Raw genomic sequence first — 18,275 nt, forward strand, 5'->3', positions numbered from 1 at the left:
TAGTAGTAGTAGTAGTAGTAGTAGTAGTAGTAGTAGTAGCAGTAGTAGTGTGTGGTGGCGCCCGCACCTCCATAGGCATCAGTGAATTGTGACCGAGTACATACGAACGCTGGACAGCACTGCTCTGGCAGATATGAGAACCAGGAATGTTTTTGGAATATTCTTGGGTGTACAGGGCGGCCGGAGCGGAAGGCAGCCCTTACCGCCGTCTGTCTAGAAAATGAGAACCTAAACATCTCACAACCCTATGGGCCTCCACGGGCTATTACAAGGATACCTTTACTTTTATTTATCCCCGAATTTGTATGAAGAGACTGAGGAACACCAAAAGACATGTCAGTCAGGATAGCCGGCGTCTCGGCCAAGATTCGAAGCGAGCACCTCACGAAAACAAGTCTACAGCGTTACCTCCGGTCCAACCTGTTACGTGGAAAGGGGTCGAATCAATCATTACCGCCGGAAAATGAAAAGCGACATTTACACGCTTCAGACTGTTTTTGTTAATTCCCAGTCATGCTTTGACGGTGTAATAGCGTACATAAGATATTAATTTGTCTCAATCAGGAAATTAGTGACAACTAATTTCTATACAAAATATTACAACGCGTCACGGTTCAATAAATTGTATTGCCTAATGTGTTTCTATTTCCCGTTGCCAAGCAACAGGCTCTTCCCTACCATTAATGAAACGAGCCTGACGTTCGTGGGGGGGGGGGGACTCACGTGAACTTTCGTAAAGTATGAGCCATTCCTGGGCAGCCGCACCGCGTCATGAAGGCGTCAGGATCGGAACTAGGGGGTTGCGAGTTCGGTCAACTGAAAGTAATCACATTTGTAGCCAATTGATCTAGCAGACAACAGAAAGGGACAACTCTCGGCAAAGTATTAGCCGCTGGCGCAACTAGTAAAGGCAAAGTTATCCCCTGCTTAATGAAACACCAAGCCACCAAGGCGTATCGGAAGAATGGAAGTACAACTCCATGCAGTCTCAGCCTTTGCACTAAACATAACTGAGCTGGCACGTTCACGCTCCGACCGCTTCACCTGCTGGAGATGTCTCCAATAATCACTGGCAAGGTGACCCCTAGAACAGATCTGGACGCTCTGAAGAAAAGGGCTAATTTCTGCCCTTGTAGGGAATCAACCCCGTATTCCCCGACAGTGCAGGCTGTGGCTTAGCCACTATACTAACTCAGCTATCCCGATGGCCTTGCAGACATATCGTTTCCAAATGGATTAAAACATGTAAAAACAAAGTACTTGGGCAAAAAAATAATTTCAGTTGGCATTCCTACTGAAATTCGCCAAACATAAATTCGAGGTTCGGTTGAACATATTTTGGAACCTCCTGTCTTATACGAAGAGCGTCACTTTCGTGTGGGTGCATTTAACGGTGGAGAGAAATACAAGTCGTAAAGTCGAGACCAGCAATTTTAATTTGTTTTACAAAGAATTATTAACAGACAAAGAACTTTCTTCATGAAAATTTTAGAGCATAAAGAGATCAATATATTGATTCCAAGTCACGTGAGACTTTACAGAACCGAGTTTAAAAATGTAAGCTATATCTTCTTCAAGGCAAAATGACAACTTGTAACACGAAAAACGACTCCTTCAGTAGGTGCCTCCTACACGATACAGCCGCCCTCTGTTATTTCTTACGTTACGTGAGAAATAAAGACAGGTGTCGCCGAGTTAACAGATCTTCGTATTAAGGAAATGTGGGTAAATTATTCGTTCGAAGCTGCGTTAACTATTTAGCCCTCCAAATGTAATAACTTATGCCTAAAAACTGTCTTGCCCACTAACAACATTCCTTTACACAGCCAGATCTTACGCCAAGGCTCGACAATGAATAGAAGTTAATCAGATTATTAATTTTGGATTGTGCATGTACGTATTTATTTAATATGTATACGTGTATGCATAGAGTGTTTCAGAAGGTACGGTCATAATCTAGTGGAGCTATGGAGACGGGGGTTATCTGGAGCACAAGATGTTACACTGCCTCAGAACTGAAAGCGATGAAGATAAACCGTCTTGATTACATAACATTCAAAGCAAAGTGCAAGGATTTTTCATTGATAAGAAGTTCTCTAAAAGGTCAAGCAAATGCTGTTTTCTGGTAACTCTTCACACCACTTCCAACACTCACCGTCCCACTGGCTGAATAATATACCTTCCTAGCAATGAATAAGATATGGATTCTAAAGGGTTCTGACGATGATGTATAACACTCAGAATTACTGGTTATTTGAACTTTGTCATTCGTCCGGTATTCTAGAAACTTGGGAATACAACGTTTCGAAAACTGGATGTTTCCCTCCTCAGGTGGGGGAGGAAGACACCTACTCAGCTGGGCCCCTTAGAAAGAGCTAACCTCAGTCACTTTCTAAGGGACCAAACTGAGTAGGTGTCTTCACCTTCTCACTTGACGACAGAAACATATTCAGTTTCCGAAATGTTGCTTTCTAGTTTCTAAAATACCGGACGATGGACAAAGGCCAAAAACCCAGTAATTCTGAAGATAATGATTGTTAATTACACAACAACCTCTTCCCCCCACCACCTCTCCCGGACTTTTTAAAGGTGTTTCATAAAGAAAATGGTTGATGCGATAGAAATTCAAACCCACGATGACCTCAAAAACGCATCCAGGAAGCTGCTGAGAATGTAAGTCATAATCCTTGGATGCTATCGGCCATTCGCCTCCCTTACGTGGAGGGTCGGACACCCGGACATGACCTCTGTACTGCGGATTCCTGTAATGCACTTCGTGAGGCGAATGTATAATAATTCTGCGATTTCAACGAAAGCCTTCGGGCAAAACGTTGCGACCTCTTTTTTTTTTCACTACCTTTCTTAAAACGTGGTACAGATCTGTGGTTCCGAAGTCTTCAGGCTTCATAGCTGAACCGACTGGTATGGTTTAAAATCCAATTAGGTCCAACTATTAATGTTATACAGAGCTTTTCATACAAACGTAATATAAAGACACTAATCCTTTTACCACACATAAATTGAAAGCCTAACAAATGGTGGTGTACAGACGTTTCAGTCCGCCTTCTAAACTAACAACCTAGCGCGGGATGCAGTGAAGATTCTTTCGTAATAGGGAGGTTCCAGGCGACTGCCTACGGGCTCAACGGCCAGGTGATCTGAGTCCCAGTAGGGACAAGACTCTCTGGGGCCCACCCAGCCTCCTATCCAATAGGTACCGGGCGCTCTTTCCTCAGGAATAAAGCGACCAGGGCGTGAAGCTGACCACTCACCTCCATCTAGCACCGAGGTCAAGAATGGTGGAGCTATACCTCCACTCCCCAACATCTATTCATGGCACAGTGCTTAATGGGTTATGCAGAGAAGCAATTTTGCATTTTTTACCTTTCCCATTGAGAGGGTGGTCCCAGATCCCAAACACGGTCCGGAAGACAGACTATCGTAACAAGAGGTTTTAAAGTGTTTTGGGCCCGACATTCAGGAAAATCCTGGGACTGTGTTTTAAAAATATGCCAATACCGATTTCTTTAATATATTTTCCAAAACAATTTTCAATCTTAATAACCACCACGAGACCCTTGAATCTGAACATTCACAACTACTGTGGCATTCAGTGTCATAGACCCATGCAGTTGATCATGCACAGTTAACAAGCAAGAAACAAATACATCCCCATATGCAGCGATGTCTGCGCAGCATAACTTGTTTTCAAATGTTATATCGTTTGTCATAATGTAAAGGATATTTACATTTCACATGTTAAACATGTAATACATGTAATACAATATATACAGGTACATCACCTAGCGACCTGAAGTTCCATAAATTTATTTTCCTGCAATGGCTGTGTGTGGAACTTACTGCAGCATTCGTGGGTAAAAATAAAAGTTAATATACCCAATCCATATGGGGCATACCACTGTCAGTTCCCCTGTCCTCAATTATCATCTTCTAAATACTTGTCAATATCCGGTCGATAATGAGTGAGCAAAGGAGGAGGTGGAGGGATTTAAGACTTGCGCCATCATACGTTCATTTGTTTTCTAAATTTTTCATGAGCAGTCGATCATAAAAGATGTATGGGTGGGCGAGGACGACTTGGTGGGTGGGGATATCGTTTCGTGGCATGTATAACAAGCTATGGCCGCAGACAAAGAGGGTTGTGATAGGCGGTTGCCCTGGAGACCAAACAAACTTCGCCTTCCAACACGCGAACAGGTCATCAACCGGTACGCACCTTTCAGTTGAAAAACACCACGTGCCTGCGAGTTGCGTAACCAACCATTAAATTGGTTGCGTAACAATATATAATAATAATAATAATAATAATAATAATAATAATAATAATAATACGAAAAATTGCTAAATCGGATTATGCGAAGGGATGATATCCTCCGTAACAACCACGTTCTTTACGAACACATACGGAATCGCCAAACCCCATGAGCATCGTGGACATACCTGGCTGAATGACAAGAAACCTTACAGGATTGCTTACAGCAAAAATGGAAAGGGCTCTAATTAATTTAGTAGGTACATGAAGACTGGGAGTATCCACAATAAGAGTACATTGGCAGCAATGTCCTTAAAACCATTAAAAATGTCATCCATCTGGAATAAAGTGTTGTCGGTTTAAAGCATTTCAGGGTCAAGTCATATTTGCGAGAAAGGTACGAGCGATAAAATCAACTGGGAACATATATTTCCAATTTTCTTTCCTATGATTTTCAAACGTATTGGAATCTGCTGGTATACGGTTATTCCACGCGACCGAAGCATAATCTAGCCTTGATCGAATAAAATCAATGTACATAATCGGTAAAACTATCCTAGGAAGAAAAACTGTTATAAAACGAACGAATCCTGGGAGCGTCAGTGCATGAGAAAATATAACGATACGACTAGAATACAGTGCACTTCCAAGGAAAACGCATAAGTTTCTACAGAATCGACGAGCAAAACTAAAACACCACCACTATAGTAACAATAATGGGTACTATTATTCTTGCAAGCAAAAAAACGCCCGTCTTCTGAATACCGAAATTCAAGCAATTTTAAAACACCACTGTACCGTATATATATCAATGTTTGCAATCATCTATGAATTTTATTATTCGATAAATGTTATGACCAGAAAATAGTAAAAAGATGATACTGTCAAATTTTGCACTAATAAAAATATTAAACAAAAGTGAGTCCAGATTGGAAACTTGACGTACATCAGAGCATAAAAAAATGGGAAAGAACATCCCCCTAATATGGAGCCAGAAACGGGTCTAGATCATACACAATTATGGAACGAAGTAACATATCTTAGCGGGAGTACGGTATGATCAGTGTACTCAGTAACAGGTTATGTACAACTTTATCAAAACCCTGACTGAATTCAAGGCAAATGGAGTCACCTGCCCTTGTGGCCAGATAAGACAGCATGTGTGTCAGTACGTAAAAGCATTCTCGTTACGACTGATAGTTTCAATTTAACGCAGAAGGGCATGCATCCCAACTCGGCGGCACGAATTCGATCCTAGGTCAGGTCATGTGGGATTTATGGTGGACAAAACAACTGTGTTGGGTTCTCGCCAATACCTTCTTTCCACCAACTGCTCCATACTCATTATAGAATCATACAGAATTTGAGGTTCTCACAGCGGTGGTTATGAAGAGTTCTATCTTCTGGGATATAACACCGTGCAGTCTGTTGAAAGTCAATCGACGTTTCGGAGGAACCGTCTTACTACCTCCTTCACGCTTCTTTCTTGCTTGGCTTATTCTTCGAACCTGAAGACGGAGGCGACATGTTCCTCCCAAACGTCGGCTGACTTTCAGCGGACTACACGGCGTTATATCCCTGCCGACCAAACTCTTCAAATATAACATCGCTCCCTCATCAAAAGCATAAACCACCCGTGACCCATTTTTCAGGAATGGACACAACTGTAAATGGCAACGATCGGTACTGTCAGTCATTTCCTTTGTGATGGCAACAGTAGTCCCGGCAACGCTTTGTTTACCGCGCGGGACACGGAGCTAAGCCGATCGCCAGTCACGCCCAGACCGGTTTTTTTGTTTTATTTATCGGCTCGTCTCTTAACAGGTGGAAAAGTAAGAATCGTATAAATAAATTGTTGGAATAGGCTACCTCAGAAAAATGGCCTTCCTAAATGAAGTTCGAAAATCCACAAAACAACTACTATTTAAAAATACCTTCTCCGAAATTCATATATATGGATAAAGCTATCCCTGAAACTGGCCGTGGGCCCATAGATTTATGAGACGTCGACGCCCCCACATTTTCTAGACGATCGGCTCACAAATGGCGATGAGGCTGTCAGCTTTACGCGCCGGCCGCCCTTCACCCCCATGATGATTCTTGGTATACTCGTACATCTGTTAGATGCTGAGCAGACCCCGGGGATATAGAGAGGCGAGAGGGATCTGATCAAATGAAAAATCCACTGACATCAGTAACTGAATCCGCGACCTTCTAGCTTATAGCATAGTGCCTCAACCAACTACCGCTTGCCACCTATGTAAACAATATGTATATGCTATCCTTGTAATAGGCCGTGGAGGCCCATAGGTTTTGAGACATCGAGGCTCCCACATTTTCTGGACAGTCGGCTCACAGACGGCGATGAGGTGTCAGCCTTACGCGCCGGCCACCCTTTACCCCCAGTATCATTCCTGGTACTCATTTCTGTTAGAGGCAGAGTCGACCCTAAGGCCATGGGTGGAAAGGAAGGATTAGGTCAACTGAAAAATTCAATGACTTCATGGGGAATCAAACCTGCGACCTTGCGGCTTGTAGCATAGTGCCTCAACTAACTGCGTAAGTAAAAGAGTTGCTCCGCTGCTTACCTAATTAAGCACTATGACCACTATTCCATGAAGACATATGGGGAGTGGAGGTATAGCTCCACCATTCGTGACCTCGGCAACAGATGAAGGCAAGCGGTCAGCTTCATGCTCCGACAGCTTTGGTCCAGAGGAAATATCCCCTGGTACCCAATGGATAGGAGGGTTCGCGAGACCAAGACCTGGACGCTGTGAAGGGAAAAATCTTGCCCCTGCCGGGAACCGAACCCCTGTCGCCCAGTCTATAACCCGCTGCTATAACGACAGATATATATATATTTTTTATTGCTAGTTGGGTGGGACTAAATCCCTTGTACTGCGGCCACTTTTGGCCTATTGCACCAGCCCCAGATGATAGGTGAGGGTGATTGTGAAGCAACTGGTGGAATGAAGATTGGCATGGGAAACCGAAGTACTCGGAGAAACCTGCCCCAGCGCCACTTTGTCCACCACAAAGCCCACTTGACCAGAACCGGGATCGAACCCGGGCCGCCGCGGTGGGAAGCCAGCGACTAACCACTTGAGCTATGGCGCGGCCAACGACAGTTATTACTCAGATTCTTAACCTGGCCTTGTAGAGATCGAATCTCACGCCCTGGCCACTTTACCCCCAAAGAAAGAAAGAACTGATACCAACCTAGCGGAGAGCTTCATGGGCTCTTGACACAGTGGCAAGCGAAGTCTCTGCACACGCCGGAAATCGAACTCCGGTCAGGCCCATAGCCAGCCACTATACCAAGTGGGCTATCCCGGCTCATATAACATATGAATCAAATGGTGTATTTTTAATCAATAGCAGAGACACTACAGTGCCTTCAGTTATCACTTGTGATTAAATTGTCAGTGGATTTGTTGGGCTGCATAGATGTAAACTCCTTTTTCCAAACATTTCAACAAACATGTATCACATGGAAATTCGATGTGAGCTGATGATGTTATTCCATTCTGACGCAATTTCTTTTTGTCTATTCTGCACATTACTGGGAGAAGGTGGTTTGAAAACACTGACAAAACTAATGAACACCATATATGAAAGTGGAGAGTGGCCCAAGGACTTTACAGAAGTTACAATGATTGCCTTAAAGAAAAAGACAAAAGCTACAAAATGCAGCGACCATCGCACAATAAGTCTTATTGCACATACAGCAAAGATAATAGCAAAGATACTTAAAAGAAGAATTGAAAGGAAAATAGAGGATGTACTTGGAGAAGATCAGTTTGGATTTAGAAGAGGAAAAGGAACCAGGGATGCAATTGGGATGATGAGAATTATAGCGGAACGAACTTTGGAGATAGATGAAGAACTGTGTGTTTGCTTCATAGACTGGCAGAAGGCATTTGACCGGGTAAACTGGACCAAATTAATGCAGATCCTGAAAGAAACAGGTATCGATTGGCATGAAAGAAGATTGATTAGCAAATTGTACATGGATCAGAAAGTTAGAGTACGACTGGACAGGGGGGAGACAGGAAGTGTGCAGATTGGAAGAGGAGTTCGACAAGGATGCTGTTTATCACCAATTCTGTTCAACTTGTACAGCGAATGCCTTACCAAGGAAGCTCTGGATGGGCTCGGTGACTTCAAAGTAGGAGGGCAAATTATTCAAACTGTGAAATATGCAGATGACCTTGTGTTAATGGCTAAGGAAGAAACTGTGCTACAGGGCATGATTGATAGACTAATTGAAATTGGAAGGTGCTATGGCATGGAAATGAATGTGGAGAAAACAAAAGTAATGAAAATTTCGAGACAACCAACCCCAGTCACAATAAAGATAGACCAAAAACAAGTGGAGAATGTGAAATGTTTTAAATATTTGGGTAGCTTGTTAACAGATGATGGAAGGTGTACTTGTGAAATTAAATCCAGGATTGCCATGGCAAAAGCTGCATTTAGCAAGAAGAAGAATCTTTTTACCAGCAAATTGGACTTAAATTTGAGGAAGAAACTAGTGAAATGCTACATTTGGAGCATAGCTCTGTATGGGGCTGAAACATGGACACTTAGGGCAGTAGATCAGAAACATCTGGAAAGTTTCGAAATGTGGTGTTGGAGAAGAATGGAGAAGATCAGTTGGACCGATTATGTGAGAAATGAAGAAGTGTTAATTAGAGTCAGTGAGCAGAGGAATATCCTACATGAAATAAGAAAACGGAAGGCTAATTGGATTGGTCATGTTTTACGCAGAAACTGCCTTCTAAAAGAAGCTATCGAAGGAAAGATAGATGGGCGGATAGAAGTGACAAGAAGACGAGGAAGAAGACGTAAGAAGATGCTGGATGACCTTGGGGACAGAAGAGGATACTGTCATTTGAAGGAGAAAGCTCTAGATCGCATTAAGTGGAGGAATTGTTTTGAGAGAGACTGTGGACCTGTCGTCTTGACAGATTACTGATGATGATGATGATGATGATGATTCTGCACATTGCCCCAGCCTAGAATTCTTCCACTCATCGGCACTACTCCTTGATCACAAAATTTTCGTACCTAAAGGTTTTGTGTTGAATGTTACTTTATGCCAGTGCAGTATACAACAGTTTATCGGATTGTATTTAGGGGGTTGAAAAAATTATTAAGAGAAACTACACCTATCACAAAAATGTACATATCAAATACCCTATCAAGATGAATGCTGGCTTTTCAACATGAATTATTTCTTACACATTACTACTATTAAGAGGAATAACCTCTCTTATAAGTACTCTCAGATATCTAGGAGAAGGGGGGGGGGGAAGGAATAGGCAAACCTCCCACAAATATGCATGCACAACCATTTCATTTTGTGCACCTACACCATATATTGGAAAATTTTTAAGCATATAATTAAACTAAACATTAATACAAATGAAAATTACTTGTTGTCAGTCACAATAGCTCTACATGATCGACACCATTCACGTGAATGATGATACGAAATTCTGTAGAGTCAGTTTCATATTAATAGGCATTAATGTTACCCTCCATTAAAAATATCCGCTCCACCAAGGTGTTACTCTCAGAGAAACAGAATTTAAGCAATTCTGGGTTACTATGACAAAAAACTGTGGAACATTAACACAGTCCATTAATATAAGTTACGGAGGAGGTCATGAACAAGCAAGCATCTTTTGTTTCCAATAAAGAATGATTTTCTCTGAAACTGGATAGCCTATAACAAATACGATTCAAATACTAGTATTTTCAGTTTACCAATAAATTCACCCTAATATCTGGTAAAGATTGCAGATTACTAAGTTTATCATTATGCAGTTTTCTCTTGCTTAGTTATTTTTTTCTCTCTCAGAGAAATATTCTCAATACACGGATCCACAGGCTCCATGTTTTTTATTTTGTGGTGACCTTCACATCTACACAAAACCAGTAAAATTACAGTTCTTACATTTTCCAATTATACATTTCGATTTTTACATTTTTTAGACAAAACGAAATATTCTGCATAGTAAAGTAACAGACCTTAAAGAAACAGAATATGTGAATAGGGACTTAATTAAGATACTTCAGAGTGGGTTCCAGTGGGCTAATACATAAATGCAGGTCAGTTCAGTATATTTCAAGCCCTTACTTACTGAATCTGGATGTTCTCAGTTCCTTTAAGCACAACCTGAAAGAAACAGATTGCTCTTTTACAATTACCTTCAAACATAAGAGAATCCACATGAAACACATGCTGACCATTAAGCACACTCCACCCAGTGGAGACTCATGTAAAACAAGACATGACTATAACAACACTTAGCAGAGATCAGAAAATAATGCAGTGGATTCGCCTTAAAGAAAGACTGGAACAACACAAACAGCAGTGATCTGATAGTTTTAAAATCATGTCTGGTAATTTGCTTAGCAACTCAATGTCAGAATGCAGTCATATATAAAGTGAATGAGGTCCCCACATGAGCTCTTCCACAACCGAGTACATATTTCATTTCCATGTATCACTGTAGATTTTCTCTTGTGAACACTCTTCATATTATGTCCATGGTCAGATACAGTACTTAAGTCATGAGTATTGCTCAGAATATAATCAGAAGAAAGAACTCTACTCATGAATATATCCACAAATTTCATGGATAGTACATGGAGGGATGAATATAACCATCATAATCCCTGGATCTGAATGTGTGATTCTTAATTCCAGGAAACATAAAGCAGCATGTTTACGGAAATAACTTGGAAGCTTTACGGATCCAAATCCAAAACGCTATTCCACAAATAATTTATAGTTAACTTCAAATCAAACAACTTACATTGGTTTGAAATATGCCTGAATGTTGGAGGTCACCACTTTCTGCAAATACTGGAAATATTACATAAGTAAGTCACACACTAAAATCATGTACTCAACAAGGACAGAACTTCCATTACAAGGTAATGTAGCAGGATGAATGATCCTTGTAAGAGGAAATTTACCCAGCACTAAATGGCTCACATTATAATAAGGCAGTAACATTTTAAACAGGCACGATTGTCTAGATAATGTGGGACCCTCAACATCACACACCCCTATGGGCCTTCACAGCCTATTACAGGGATAGCTTTACTTTAGTTACTCTCTACAGAGACCAAAAACAAGTCACAAGGATTCATGGATGGAAGGAAGAAATATACGGACAGAGAACTGAAATGGCTGGCAATTAAACATGATAAGAATCAAAACTCTATGAAGATCTCTGCCTGATACCAACACAGTCATCTAAGACCAGAACCAACACATCTTTACAAGTGACAGATTTTAATGAAATTGGTAGTTAAGATCAGTTGCAGAGATGTTCATCTCCTCTTTATTAAATGAACTTCCCTATTCTGCAGCCAGTCAAATGCCAGGTCAGAAATGATGCACAAACTTGAAGAACATAGGATAATATGCCACCTGGCCCATTAAACACTACACAGGGCAGCAAAAGATGATTATGGGGCAATAGTGGAATGATGAAAGCCTTTCTCAAGGCCCCTCTAGTAATATGTAATGTTGAAATAATGGTACAGATTTCCTTGTGCTTAAACACCACACCATAAGTCATATAGTGAGTGGAGGTATAGATCTAACATTCTTGACCTTGGCACATGATTGAGGTCAGTGGTCAGCTTCACGCCCTTGCCACTTTGTCCCTAGGAAATACAAACCCTGTACAACTGTGTAAGAGACCATAATGCACCTCATATGTGCATAGGCAAGTGCACATAAAAATACACTTTTTCATTCCTTCTGTGCAAAAACATACACCTTGTTAGTGGGAAGATTCGACATGAAATTGAAACTTACATGCATTAGTTTTCTCTGGACTGCCTACTCTCTTTCATCACTGATAATGAATTATTACTCCTTACTTCATTCTATATTATCTTATGGTATTATATTCTGGGGTCAATCTACAGAACAGCAAAAAACTTTTTATGTTACAAAAAAGAGTTGTTCATTTAATGACAGGATATGGAAGTAGGACCTCATGTAGGGATCTTCTTGGACAGTTAGAGATTTTACCATTAAAATCTCAATATATTTTTTCAGTCCTGTTGTTTGTTCTAAAGAATAGGAATCCTTTTGTTACTAATTAAGATAGGAAAAATGTACAGACCAGACATTGTGAAAATTTATATTTTCTTACTTCTTCTCTATTATTGTATCAAAATGGTGTTTACTACACTGGTATTAAAATGTTAATAAATTGCCACTTGAATTAAAAGAGCTTGTACAGATGCCTAAAAATTTTAAGCGGTCCTTAAGAAGATATCTGATGTTCCACTGTTTTTACAGACTGCAGGAATTTTATTGTATAAATGGTTAATATGCTCATTTGCATTCAATTTTTGTAATCATGTTTATCTGTGTTCTATGTTATGCATATTTTACATTATGCTGCCTGGACTTGTTCCAATGATTAATTGGAACATTTGTTCTGATATGTGACTCATTCTATATCCAGTGGTTTGTGAATATACTTCTCAACCTGTAACTGGATCTGCTTGAATTTTAAATAAATGAACAATAAACAGCAAACCAACGCAATTTATCCGTGGCCTCCAACTTGCCCTTCCATTTTGTAAGGTAAAAATACTTTAAGTTTACTTATATTTTTTTATAAGTTCCCAGGTCTGAAAATAAAACGAACCTACAATCCATTTTCGAAAAACTGTGACCTATTACATGCCACACACCCAACGCACATCCCCACTAGGGGCAATACTCTGATCTAAAAACGGTGCTCAACTAATTAAGCAATATCATTATTCTAAGGCCACGCCATAGCTTTAGCAATTAGTCGCTGGCTTCCCACCACTGTGATCTGAGCAAGTGGGATTTGTGATGGACAAAATGGCGCTGGGGCAGGTTTCCTCCGAGTACTTTCGGTTTCCCCTGCCAATGTTCATTCCATCAAATTCTCCACAAATAAGAATGTAAAAAATTGTAACTATTGTAATTTTAATCTACTTATATATCAAATTGTTAATATTCAGAATTAACTTGACTTGTCATATATCATGTACAATGATCTACAGTGACGAAATAAATCAATCAATCACTACGCCATGAAAGCGTATGAGGGAGTGGATGTATAGATCCACATTTTCTTGACCTCGGCACTAGCTGGAGGTGAGTGGTCAGCTTCACGCCCCTGCCGCTTTACTCCAGGGGAAAAAGCCCCCGGTACCCATTGGATAGGAGGTCTGGTGGACCCCAGAGCCAGTCTGGACGCTTTGGAGAAGAGAAAATTCTTGATCCAAAAACGGTACTCCTAATATTTTCGAGTTAACAATAAACGATTTCAAAATACCATGTTGTTCTTATCCCTAACATAATAAAACAAATGGAACCCATGAATGACAAACCTTAGAACGACTTTCTGCAAATTATCGAACAAACGAAACAAGCTCCATGTGCGAAAACCCGCTTTTAGTTCAGAGTAACTCCGACATCACGAACACACGACGTCTGACTGTAATGTATTTATTGCATAACATAACTGTTGTACAAATAATTTTTAAGTTCTTACCTTAACTTATTCAGGGCTTAAAAACCTGACTACTAGCGGCACAAAGAGAAACAATTCCAACACCAAAACGATTTCAATATGGCGACAGTACAACTTCCTTTCTCCACAATTGATCAAAAGCGCCTAGGCACTGAAGTACGTTCTCAAATTGTTGACTGGTCTTATACGATACTTGCTTTGCAAACGCAGCCCCGGCATACGTGAACTGGGTGCGGTTTAACGAAACCAAGATCACATACAATTCATGTATCTCGGTGAAATAGTTATGAAACCGTGGCAAGTGAAATCAATGAATAGAAGAAAGAACCAGTTACATACGAAACTGACTTTCTGCGTACATAAGGAATGGACCTAACTGCTGGACCTTGCACCGCGACCTTTAATGATTTACTGGGCGTGAAGCTGACTTTCTAACGCGTTTCATAAAATCATAAACTGATACAATTGGCCTTATTTCAATTCATAGATCACAGATGAATGAATGAATGAATGAAGATCAGTGTCTCTAAGAAAATGCGAAATCAGAACTTCAGTTCATCTTTATTAAACTGACTGCAATTAACAATATTAATAAATATATTATTATTATTATTATTATTTATATTCAAATAATGGAGCCTGTAGTAACTACATCAAGTGTCTGGATGTATTGTTCTATGAAAGTTTTTGGAGATTTATGCTTGTAGAATATGAGTTACGAACGTAGAACAAACGCCGACATTTTCAAACTGAAAGATTTGCACCACTTCTACATAAAGCAATAGGATGGCGTCTTTCGGTATTGTATGCGGTAAGAAATCAAATAAAATAACACAAATTATGATTTGAACATGACTGTCTTCTACGACATGAAGAGATAAGGGACAATGAATGACTACATGAGAATTCGAGGCATCTACCGTATTTACGCATGTATAGGCCGCGTGCATGTATAGGCCGCAGCACAATTTTCAGACAGAAATTATAGAAAAAATAATTTTCTTGGAATATTATTTCAGGAGCAGAACACCCTGTATTACTAATTATGAATATAATTTTTTTTATGAAGTGTGATTTCGAATATTTCGAATATAAGCCGCACCCCAGTTTTCCTCTTGAATTTTTGGCAAAAAATGTGCGGCCTATACATGCGTAAATGCGGTAATTTCTTGGACTCAGTCAGCTTAAGCATAAAGCTCTGGATAAATAAGAGGCTACGATGACAGTGCTGGGAAGACGACGATGATGATCATTAAGATTATATTGAGGCTTCACCATCAGTCTCTGGAGAAGGACAGTACCCAAAAAGAAGCCACTCTCGTCTTCTGCAACCTAACCTGCTCATTATTTGAATTTGACCTTATTCCTAATTGACTCAACAGTAAATTCGCCAAATAACCTATGAATAAATTATTAATAAAACATGTGTAAAAATGCAGTGCCTAAATCGAGAGCTATTTATGATCCAAGAAAATCGTTTACTTGTTAAGAACTATTACAGATTATTACGTACAAGTAGTAATGAATAGACGTAATACCTGAGGCAATCAAAATCATCGTAAGGTCATCCTCTACAATAGTTACCTGCAAATACGGCGAAAATAGCTTCAATCTTGATTTTAAAATTCGCACTAATATAGGATCGATTGAAAGGAAATTACTTTGAAACAAAAGAAAATGACAATGTGGCAGCATGCCTATAGAACTGAGTTCTTTACATCACGTCCATTATACCAACTAGTAGCCCATCGTCTTCTTGGAATAAGATTTCAATATTTGTGGGTATAGCATATTAATACAATTATTGCTTCCGGACATTGTCCATCGTCCTCTTTTTATTTAAAACATACATCGTTTCGGAGTCTGGATTCTGTCTCTGTAATCTGGTAGAAACTACACAGTTGAGCCCAATCAATAGATACATACTATCTTGTGTTGGTGCTGGTTTTCGGAAATAAGGACTAGCTCTCTCGTTTGAGCCAAACTGAATAGGGTTCACCTTAAGACGGAGACAGAATCCAGTCTCCGAAAAGTTGTTTTATATGAAAAACGGATGATGAATAATGTTCAGACGCACAATAAATACATATTCTTTGAAGCTGGTAGAAAAATTTAAGTTTACTTTATCACAAACTAGCAGACGAAAGAATATTTACAGAAAATCTGAGCTTCTTGCGCTATCTTCCATCTACTGGACCATCCACAAGATGTCTACAAAAGGAAATAAGAGATACGTGTAATGTTAATTTTTTAAATTTCACACGGCGGCGATTTTGAAGAAATGCGAAATGTTTAACTGTACGAATGAACGTCAACGGAAAGAGTGCTACAACAGAACTTTTTCTTTTTCTTCTTCTTTTGCATCACTCTGCATCACTTTCTGATACCAATTTCAGACCTGTAATCTACAAATTCTAGAGTCCGTCAGGAAGGTCAGGAAAGGACGAACGACAGCTACGGAACGGAACTTGCGATCACACGACCGAGTATGCATATTTCTTCTCTATACAATTTTAATTACACTCATTGGCCAAAGGTAGTTGCAGTCGCTTGCGCATTTATAAATGCAGAAGATATCAATCACATTGTGAAATACACTAAAAGAACTGAATGCGGCAAAAGCTACTGAATCCCGATACAAAATGCAAACAAATAGCATCGAAATAGCAAACCTTCATGTAAGATCCATGCCAAATACGCAAGCGAGATTTGTATTAGCAGTACTGCCTATTGGTGGGAAATTTCATTCCAAGCATGTTTCAGCGAAGACACTGCAACGAAGAGTCGTCAACTTGGATTCGTCTTCGATATGGCAAAAATGGCGTCATAAAAAGAATTTGTGTTGTTTCTGGAGTAAATTTATAATCACTAGTAAAATATAGTAAAGATATAGTTTTGAGGTATTATAAGGAAATAAGAATGGGTTACAGTTATTACGATACACCAGATGGAGAAGATTGTTTTAAAAAGTTGTGGTATACTACAAAGATTGCTGCTGTGTCTGGGTTGGTTGTGTCTGCTATTGATGTACGTTTATATTCACATACTCAGGGTCTATATCCAACTGCAGCAAGATTTGCACATTTTACTTTCCCGTTTATTGGAATGGCAGCAGCATTTACAGCTACGACTTGTATTGCAACTTCCGTGAGACGTAAAGATGACAGGCTGAATTACTTCCTGGGGGCTTGTGCAGCAGGTGGAGTTTTTGGTGCTTGGAGGAAAAGCATTTTTTCTGGCTTTACTGCTTCTCTCTTCCTTGGTTTTCTGGCAATTGTGAAGAAAGCTTCGTTGGAGGAAGGCTGGGAGATTTTCCCTGATGATATTCCGCTTCAAATGTATGGGTCCCTTCGTGGTTCCCGTCATGATTGGACCCTTACAAAACCTCGACCGAAGACATGGAAGGAATCTGAAGATTAAGCAGTTTTGTGAGGAACTTGTTCATTTTGGAATGATTAATAGTAGCACCACTGTTGATATATGCAATATTATTCCAAAGATAGAGCATATTTTGTAGCTTCGTATGCAATAAAAGCTTGAATTCAGTGTACTGGAGTTTGTGCTCTTTTAAAAAATAGTGTCACTAGGAGCAATGTAGTAACTGAGCAAGCATTTCTGACTTCCTATATTGTTAAGAATTTTGAAGCTGAAGGGTTAGATTTGAATAGAAATATATTAAGTAAAAGTGTCTGTAATTTCATTATTGACGTAATTTAATCATTAAAGTCACTTATGAACCTATTCCTTTCATAGTATTGTTAGTATTTTAATTCAGTCATGAATACCTGTCCTTATTTTCACTGGCGAACCACCTGTATAGTCTAAATCGATTTTAATGGTATTCATAAAGTTCCTTTTGGCATGAATTTAATAATACCAGCATGAGTCCCTGAGTACTTCTAATAGTGGGATCATCACTTTTGAGGTCTACTTTGATTCCCATTTTCAGCTTGTTGAGAGAGGATAGCCCCCCCCACGCTTCTAGCATATTAATTGAACTGTACTGCAGTGAAGTTAAGCAACCAATCAGTGTATCCTGTGGTAATAGACATAATATGGTATGTGCTAATTTGTTTTTTACTCCCATCTTGAAGTGGTTAGGACCACTGTTGTCTTCACTCGCAACTCAGTGTTCATCAAATGCTCTAGCAAGTAATTTTTTTTTTAATCTCTAATATATGTACTATGTGGAAATTCTGTAATGGCAAAAAAAATCAATCTTCAGATTTTGACATCTTCAGCATCCTTGAATATGAAAAAAAGTATAGATGCAAAGGTATGATGGTGAAAACTGAGCTCATGGTTTTTACAGATTTACACTTTCAGTCCCACAGAATGTTTAGTTGGTTTAAGACTTTGTCATAGCTTGGTGCCCGTTGAATAGAACATTCTAGCTCCAAAAAATAGAGACCCAAGACACAATATGGCAGTATTCTCAAAATAGCTCT

At 39.7% G+C, this 18,275-nt stretch overlaps 2 protein-coding genes across 5 annotated transcripts in view; one reads left to right on the plus strand and one right to left on the minus strand.

The window, feature by feature from the left end:
• The window catches only part of LOC111874090 (heterogeneous nuclear ribonucleoprotein K), a 58,334-nt gene extending 44,368 nt beyond the window's left edge, over positions 1-13,966 (minus strand). Inside the window, exons 1-3 of one of the 4 annotated variants that reach the window (XM_033755329.1) lie at positions 13,849-13,965; positions 11,104-11,153; positions 10,426-10,460 (exon numbers count right to left, since the gene is read on the minus strand). The gene's annotated coding sequence lies outside the window, so the exon portion shown is untranslated. Of the gene's footprint in view, positions 1-10,425; positions 10,461-11,103; positions 11,154-13,848 lie in introns of all 4 variants that reach the window. The other 3 variants (XM_023869307.2, XM_023869302.2, XM_023869303.2) reach the window with 3 other exon arrangements.
• Positions 13,967-16,594: 2,628 nt separating this feature from the next.
• LOC111874092 (NADH dehydrogenase [ubiquinone] 1 alpha subcomplex subunit 11) lies at positions 16,595-17,577 on the plus strand. Its single transcript, XM_023869312.2, has one exon. The coding sequence runs from the start codon at positions 16,747-16,749 to the stop codon at positions 17,245-17,247; it is 501 nt and encodes a 166-aa protein (XP_023725080.1). The 5' UTR covers positions 16,595-16,746; the 3' UTR covers positions 17,248-17,577.
• The last annotated feature ends 698 nt before the right edge of the window (positions 17,578-18,275 follow it).

Source organism: Cryptotermes secundus, unplaced genomic scaffold (assembly GCF_002891405.2).
Source record: "Cryptotermes secundus unplaced genomic scaffold, Csec_1.0 scaffold2346, whole genome shotgun sequence".
Lineage (NCBI taxonomy): Eukaryota > Metazoa > Arthropoda > Insecta > Blattodea > Kalotermitidae > Cryptotermes > Cryptotermes secundus.